The sequence below is a fragment of the Orycteropus afer genome, unplaced genomic scaffold (assembly GCF_000298275.1).
Source record: "Orycteropus afer afer isolate SDZICR_OR568_19922 unplaced genomic scaffold, OryAfe1.0 scaffold00184, whole genome shotgun sequence".
Classification (NCBI taxonomy): domain Eukaryota; kingdom Metazoa; phylum Chordata; class Mammalia; order Tubulidentata; family Orycteropodidae; genus Orycteropus; species Orycteropus afer.
In genome coordinates, this window is record NW_006921771.1 from 4388011 (window position 1) to 4396371 (window position 8361).

At 38.4% G+C, this 8361-nt stretch overlaps 1 protein-coding gene across 1 annotated transcript in view; it reads right to left on the bottom strand.

Moving 5' to 3' along the window:
* Positions 1 to 2989, bottom strand: part of GCSAM (germinal center associated signaling and motility) — a 42839-nt gene extending 39850 nt beyond the window's left edge. Inside the window, 1 exon segment of the mRNA XM_042781855.1 lies at positions 2842 to 2989. Within this exon segment, the coding sequence (XP_042637789.1) occupies positions 2842 to 2989 (148 nt within the window).
* Positions 2990 to 8361: the final 5372 nt, after the last annotated feature.

Below are 8361 nucleotides of genomic sequence, written 5' to 3' on the forward strand. Positions count from 1 at the left end.
TTTTTTTTTTTTTTTTTTTATCTTTAGCCATTACTATAGAGGAATAACGACCAGTGAAAAAATAATTTTGCTGTACTTCCAGGATCGTTGCTGTTGTTAGGTGCTGTCAAGTTAGTTCTGACTTGTAGTGGCCCTTTGTACAACGGAACAAAACACTGTCCAATCTTGCACCTTCCTCACAACTGCTGCTATGCTTGAGCCCATGATTGCAGCCACTGTATCAATCTCTTCCAGGAAGCCCTTCCCCATCAGGGGTTGGCCCAGTCAGGTTCTTGGCTTCTCAAAAAAGAAAAAAAAGAAAATCCACCAAAAAGTCAGATCCGACTCATAGTGGCCCCTCCTTGTAGATTGCCCAACTTTCCCTCCAGGGAACAGCTGGTGAGTTTGAATGGCTAGCCTTCTGGTTAGCAGTCAAATGCCTTAGGTGCTACATCATCAGAGCTACTACTGACCAAGAATGACCAGGAGAGGCTTAGATTTTCCAACCAAACAAAGCTTTTAATAAAGGAAAGAGAAAGTAGCTCCTGTGCGGAGACAAAGAGGGACTAGCCTTTGTCTTTCTGAGGAAGCATTTGCTGGGGTTTTTAAGGGTTTTGAAACAGGTGGGGATTTTCCAGGAAGGGGTGGTAGTTTACTTGATATGGCTTGTTATGGGATGACATATATTCACTGTCCCTTGGAGTGCCAATTCCATTCCCAGTCTGTGTCCTTGCCTAAATACCGCCACTCCATAGGTCATATAGTGGTCATCTGGTGGCAATGTGACCAATGGGGGAGCTGAGAAGGTTAGATTATCCACAAACACCTGCAAAAGATCTTGCAAGATAAGGAGCTTGGAAGTGGGTAGATCGCTTGCTTACTTCTGTACCCTATATTCCAGGATATGGGTTACTCTTTAGCTACAGCAGTTAGCCTTATAGCCTGTGCTTCCACCTGTCTCAAATCCATCTCATTAAGGGTCTTCCTCTTTTTGCTGACCCTTTACTTTATGCCTAAGGCATTTGACTGCTAACCAGAAGGCTGGTGGTTCAAACCCACCAGCCACTCCTCAGAAGAAAGACTGGGCAATCTACTTCTGTAGAGATACTGCCTTGGAAACCAAAGAGGATTCACTATGAGTTGGAACCAACTCAATGACAGTGAGTTTTTTCGTTTTTTTTTTTTTTTTTCAGCTTTTCTGATGCTTTATCAAGCACATCTTTCTCCGGGTTCTAGTCCCTCCTGATAACTTGTGCAAAATACATGAGATGAAATCTTGCCATCCTTGCTTCTAAGGGGCATTCAGGCTATATTTCTTCCAAGACAGATTTGTTTGTTTTTCTGGCAGTTCATGGTATAATCAATATTCTTTGCCAACACTAAAATTGAGCACCATAATTTATAGCTATTTGTTCAGAACTTTCTATAATCCAGTCACTATGTTAAATGCTTTGGATACAATTCCTTATTTATTTATGTAAGGACTCAAACTCACTGCCGTTGAGTCAGATCCAGCTCATGGTCGACCCCTCTTTGGGTTTCCAAGGTGGTATCACTACAGAAGTAGATTGCCCAACCTTCCTTCCGAGGAGTGGCTGGTGGGTTTGAACTGCCAGCTTTCTGGTTAGCAGGTTTCTTGTTGAGCCAGGAGTCTGAGAGCTAAGAAAGACTTCCTATTCTGCTTCCCTTCAAATACTTAAGTAGAAAGAGTGAATGCTATCTGATAAGATATTATTGAGGGCCTTTCCTGAGTATAACTTTTTATTTCCTTCTTAGTGTAGAATATGAGCTGATTAGGAGTCCTGGCTAATGTCAGAGGTATATGTTTGAAAACTATGATTATTAATTGCTGATATTCCCCATTAGGGAGTGCTTGGTTTTAAAGAGAAGACAGCAGCAGAATTCCAGTAGCTCTCTGGGTGAACTTCAGGGCTAAGCTCTGGCTTTCTTACCAAGGGATTTAAGCACATTGCTCCACTGATGTGCCGCTGACAATGGAAATGAAATGGGAACTTGATGCACAGTCACACATTTCTTACTAATGAGGGTGGGAATGTGCCTTATTTGGTACTGGGATTATCTCATGTATCTGTGCCTTGTTCAGGGTTCTTTCCCTGCATGGAGATGTTTGCCATCCAGTACATGATCATAGTTAGACACTGAAAATGACTAATATCCAATGGATTAGATTTCCAAAACAAAATTTAGAGAACCAAGAAAACCCCGTGAGAGCTGGAACTCAACGAGACAGCTTTGCTTTTCTTGGTCTTGCAAGTGTTTTTCCTTTAACAGGGTGTCTTACCGCCTTTCTATCATTCTCTATTAAAGGAAAATATTTGTGTGTCCTTTCTCTGGCAGGTTTCTGCCTTACATGGGATCCAGCTATCAAAAATTTTAATGTAATTTATACTTAATGTGCCTGGAGGATTTGAGTGCCATCCTGTATAGCTGTGAGCTCTTATCTGAGTTCTCTGACTCGTCGTCGGCAGGTAACAACAACAACTGTGGAATGAAGCTAATGATGGTGACTGTATTCCTAAAGTCTGTGTGATGATTACATGAGCAGAGAGTAAACCACTCAGAATAGCGTCTGTGTTTATACTACTCACTGCCTTCGAGTTGGATCTGACTCATAGCTACCCTTCCTTGTGTTTCTGAGGCAGTATCACTATGGAAGTAGTTTGCCCAACCTTCTTTCCAAGGAGTGTCTGGTGGCTTTGCACCGCCAGCCTTCTGGTTAGCAGTGTTTATACTAATCTCTCTCTAAATTGGAATTACTATTGGCAGAGAACCCTTCATCCCCCTCCTGGTACCTTGTTCCTGATTGTGGGCTTATCCCTTCATTGTCTTAATATTCCTAACCGGTCTCTTCATCCTTACTCATTTTGCTGACGTGTATGGGCTTCTCTGGTTGATGAGCGTGGAAGGAAAACTTGGGCATTGTTTCCTCAGTTCCTTCTTCTTGATATTTTTTCTGAGACTGAACTTGATAAATTCTTATAGTACTCATTCTGGCCAGTTCTGGAGGACAGAAGGCAACTATGTTCTTTTATGTCAACTACCAACTCAGCTCAACTACTAACAAAGGTGTGTGTATGCATACATTTTAATTATTTGTCTTAATTTTCAGTTGGTTCAGAACTCAGGAGAGGAATAGAATTTATTAATGGGCTTCCTCAAACACCTCAAAAATTACCATGTAATTATCATTGGAAAAAAACAATGACAAAAAGCCTTGGCTGACTTTAGTTGTGGAGAGAAATTACAGTAGTTTGACTTTTCTAACAGGGACAAACCAAATTGCCTTCTTTATAATGACACTTTTGTGAATGGAGTCTTAGCCTCTGGAAATGTGCCCACTACCAGTTGCAGTAGGAACAGAAAATGGAAAGCACACAGATTTCCCAAACTAAGATGGAAGCATGATCCTGTAGAAATACATTTACTTTTGTCTATTAATTCTTCAGATATTTATTGAGCACTTACTATACTGGAGGGGTATACGGAATAACAGCTAATCACAGACAGGTTTTCAAAAATCTGCTTTGCCGCTTACTCCCCATGTGATTTTTGGTAAATTATTTAACACTCACTCTGCTTCAGTTTATCCAACCAAACCCAATCATTGCCATCAAGTTTAATTCTATTTCATAGCCACCCTAAAGAACAGAGTAGAACTGTTCTATAGGGTTTCCAAGGCTATAAATCTTTGTGGAGGCAGACTGCTTCATCTTTATCCCTGGGAGTTCTTGGTGGGTTTGAACTGCTGACCTTTGGGTTAGCAGTCAAACACTTAACCACTGTGCCATCAGGGGTACTTTCCTTTGATTTACACATTTGTAAATTGAGAATAATAGTAGTATTTACCTTGTGAGGTTTTTATGAAGATGTGATGAGCTTAAAACAATATTGCACTTGCTATGTACCTGGCATACAGGAAGAACACAGTAACTATTAACTGTTAAGATTATTTTTAAACTTAAGTGTCAGTCATTGTGCTTGTTATTGTATAAGTAATGGTGAACAAAATAGATAATGAATTCTTTATTTAGGACTAAACTATATGGTTTGATCTGAATCCTTTTCCATTCTTTACGATTTTAACTCTCTTGAGAGCCCGATAGGAGTAAAATACAATGAATGACAAAAATCAATATCTGGATCAAGTGCAACATCTAAAATCCATTTTAATAGTGTTTTGTTGTTCACAAAAATAGTCAAGCCATCGCTGCTCCAAAAACAATATGCAAACTATCTAGGTGCCATAATATTATTTTCTGGCTATAAGTCTAGAACATATTTTACATTTTTTTAATTCAAAGAAAGTTTGTGTGAAATTTATTTTAAACTGAATGGAAGGTCAACATTTCCTTCCCATGTGGCTCTAAAAGCATCACACAGGATTTCGGCTTGAAATTATTCTCTCTTGATGTAGGAAAATGTGTTTCAACGACAGGAGGCACCAATACGTGGTTCAGCCTTCAAAATAGTCTTGTCAACTTTCCTAATAGAAGTGGGAAATAAAAAAAAGGAAAACAAACAAACAAAAAAAGCTTTAGAGTCTTTCAACATTTACCTATAACCCAGAGTAGAGTTTACTAAAGGATCAATTTTACTAGCACAGGAAACATTTCCTGGTGATTATTGTTGAGACCAATGAAGGAAGTTGAGCAAGTGAGTGTTAGTCAATACTCATTCATAAACAAGTGGCAGCGTTATCTAAACTGGGAGTCTCAGAAGCCACTGGTCTGGTGAGCTGGACAGTGTAGGGGATTACCAGCATGAGCATTGCCCATTGTGAAAACACTGACTTAAGTCATCACTCACTAAATGTCAGGAATGCTATTACCACTCCTTTGCACAGCACTATTATTGCCGAATGTAACGTATGGTAGAAGACAACAGATAACTTTCAAATTATTTACATTTAAATAACGTTTAATAGTTTTATAAGAATTGTTTTCATTATAAGAGTAATAAAATTCTGATGCACAATGACCTCATATGTATCAGAGCAGAACTGTGCTCCACACAGTTTTCAATGGCTGATTTTTTGGAAGTAAATTGCCAGGTCTTTCTTCTGAGAACTTCTGGGTGGACTCTAACCAGTAACCTTTGGGTTAGCAGCTAAGTGCATTAAACATTTAAACTACCTAGGCAATCCAATAAGAAAGGTGGACTAAAATACCTTTAATTTCACACATCTGACACCATCACTTAATCACATGAATTTATTTTTTCCTAGCCCTGTTGTTATTAAAAATGTTGTATGTACAGCTCTGTTTTCCCTTTTCATATTTTATAGTGGACTGCACAGACCATGGTTTTAATGGTTGTATAATAACTCCTTGCTGGTAGCATAGTGTCTAAGGCACTTGACTGCTAACCAGAAGGCTGGCGGTTCAAACCCACTAGCCACTCCTCGGAAGGAAGGTTGGGCAATCCTACTTCCATAGTGATACCGCCTCGGAAACCCAAGGAGGGGTCGCTATGAGTCGGGGCCGACTCGACGGCATATAATAACAACAACAACATAGATGTTCAGTAGTGAAATTATATTTTTCTTATTGCTGCCACTTGAACTTTTAAAAAGTTGCCATTAGAAATAGTTCACTATACATTTTGTATATGTGTCCATTTTATTATTTGGGATTATTTTCTTTGAATTGCTTTCCAAAAGAATAAGCACTGAGTCAAGTGTGTGAGCATTTTTCAGGCTTTTTTTTACAGATTGATAAATTGCTTTTACTCATCTGTTGAATTGCGTGCCCCCAAAATATGAGTTGTAATTTCTAGGAATTCACTTAATGGCAGTGGTTAGGTTTGGTTTTATGTTTGTGGTTATAATCTGAATTGGGAACAGATTGTCTTTGCTTTGTTAATGAGGCAGGATTAATGAAGGTTTTGTCTTGAGTCAATCTCTTTTGAGATATAAAAGAGATTAAAACAAGCAAGCCAAGAGGTAGAGATGGGGAAAGAGAGATACCAAGCCATGTGAAGATTGCCCAGGAGCAGAAGCTCAAAAGAGACAAGGACCTACCTCCAGAGCTGATAGAGAGAGAAAGCCTTGCCCTAGAGCCAGCTCACTGAATTCGGACTGAGAAAATTACATTTTATTTGTTAAAGTCACCCACTTGTATTTCTGTTGTAGCAGCACTGGATAATTAAGATCACCACTGTCTTTCGGTTTGGGATATTGTGGTGGCTTCATGTTGTAGTGATTCTGGAAGCTGTGCCATAGGTATTTCAAATACCAGCAGGGTCACCCATGATGGACAGGTTTCAGCAGAGCTTCCAGACTAAGACAGCTAGGAAGAAGATCTGGCCAGATAGCTTCTGAAAAAAACTGGCCACTGAAAACCTTCTGAGTAGCAGTGAGACATTGTCTAATTTAATGTTAGAAGGTGAGCCCTTCAGGTTGAAAGGCACTGAAAACTCAGCTGGGGAAGAGCTGCCTCCTCAGAGTAGAGTTGACTTTAATGACATGATTGGGTAAAGCTTTCAGGACCTTCAGTGCTGATGTGGCACAACTCAAAATGAGGAGAAACAGCTGCAAATATCATTAATAATCAGAATGTGGAATGTAAGAAAGTGTGAATCTAGGAAAGTTAGTTGTAAAAATTGAAGCACAAAATAAATTGATGTCCTAGCCATTTTTGAGCTGAAATGGACTTTGTATTGGCCACAAACAAAAAAATGGACTTTGTATTTGCCATTTTGAATCAGACAATTGTGTGGTGTACTCTGCTTGGAGTGAAAAATTGAAGAGGAATGACATTATATTCATCATCAAAAAGAATATTTAAAGATCTATCCTGAACTACAACACTACCACTAATTAGATAACATCCACATGGCTACAGGGCAGACCAGTTAATACAACTATTATTCAAGTTTACCATCCAACCACTAATGCCCAAAATGAAGAAGTTGAAGATTTTTTACCAACTTTTGTAGTCTGAAATTGATCAAGTATGCAATCAAAATGCATTGATAAGTACTGGTGATTGGAATGTGAAAACTGGAAACAAAGAAGGAGGATTAGGAGTTGGAAAATATGGCTTTGGTAACAGAAATGACACTGTTGCCAGAGATTGCATAATAGAATTTTGCAAGACCAATGAGCATTCATTGCAAATACCTTTTTTCACCACCAACAACTTTTAGCAACACTAGATAACTAAGATCACCATTGTCTTTCAGTTTGGCATATTGTGGTAGATCTTGCCAGATTGAATATACAGGAAACAGATCGACTACATCTGTGGAAACAGACAGTGGAGAAGCTCAGTATCATCAGTAAGAATGAAGCTGGACCATCAATTGCATATATGCAAGCTCAAGTTCAAGCTGAAGAAACTTAAAACAAGTCCATGAGAGCCAATGTATGATCTTGAGTATATTCCACCTGAATTTAGAGACCATCTCAAGAAAAATTTGATGCATTGAATACTAATTACCAAAGACCAGATGAGTTATAGAATGATATCAAAGACATCATACATAAAGAAAGACAAACATCATTAAAAAGACAGGAAAGAAAGAAAAGACTAAAATGGATGTAAGAAGAGACTTTGAAACTTATTCTCGAACACAGACTAGCTAAAGAGAAAGAAAGAAATGATGATATAAAAGAGATGAACAGAAGATTTCAAAGGACAGCATGAGAAGCAAAGTATTATAATGAGATGTACAAAGATCTGGAATTAGAAAACCAAAAGGGAATAACAAACTCAACACTCCTCAATCTGGAAGAACTGAAGAAAAATTTCAATATTGGAGGAATCTATGGGCAAAATACTGAATGTTGCAGGAAGCATCAAAGTGAAATGTTTCAACAAACAGATGAACCACTGGAGGGGTTACCTCATCTATGCCAAGAAATTTAGAAGACAGCTATCTGGCCACCCACTAGAAGAGATCCATATTTGTGCTCATTCCAAAGAAAGGTGATCCAATAGAATGCAGAAATTATCTAACAATGTCATGTAAAAGTAAAATTTTGCTGAAGATAATTCAATGATGGTTACAGCAGCACATTGACAGTGACTTGCCAGAAATTGAAGTCAGATTCAGAGGAGGACATAGAATGAAGGATATCATTGCTGATGTGAGATGGATCTTGGCTAAAAGCAAAGAATACCAAAAAGATGTTTATCTGTGTTTTATTGACTAAGTAAAAGCATTCAAGTGTGTGGATCATATCAGATTATGGATGACATTATGTAGAATGGGATTTTCTGAAAACTTAATTATGCTCATGCAGGACCTGTATACAGACCAAAAGGCAGTCATTCAAACAGAACAAGGGATACTGCATGGTTTAAAATCATGAAAAGTGTGCATCAGAGTCATATTGTTTCACCTTACTTATGAATATGA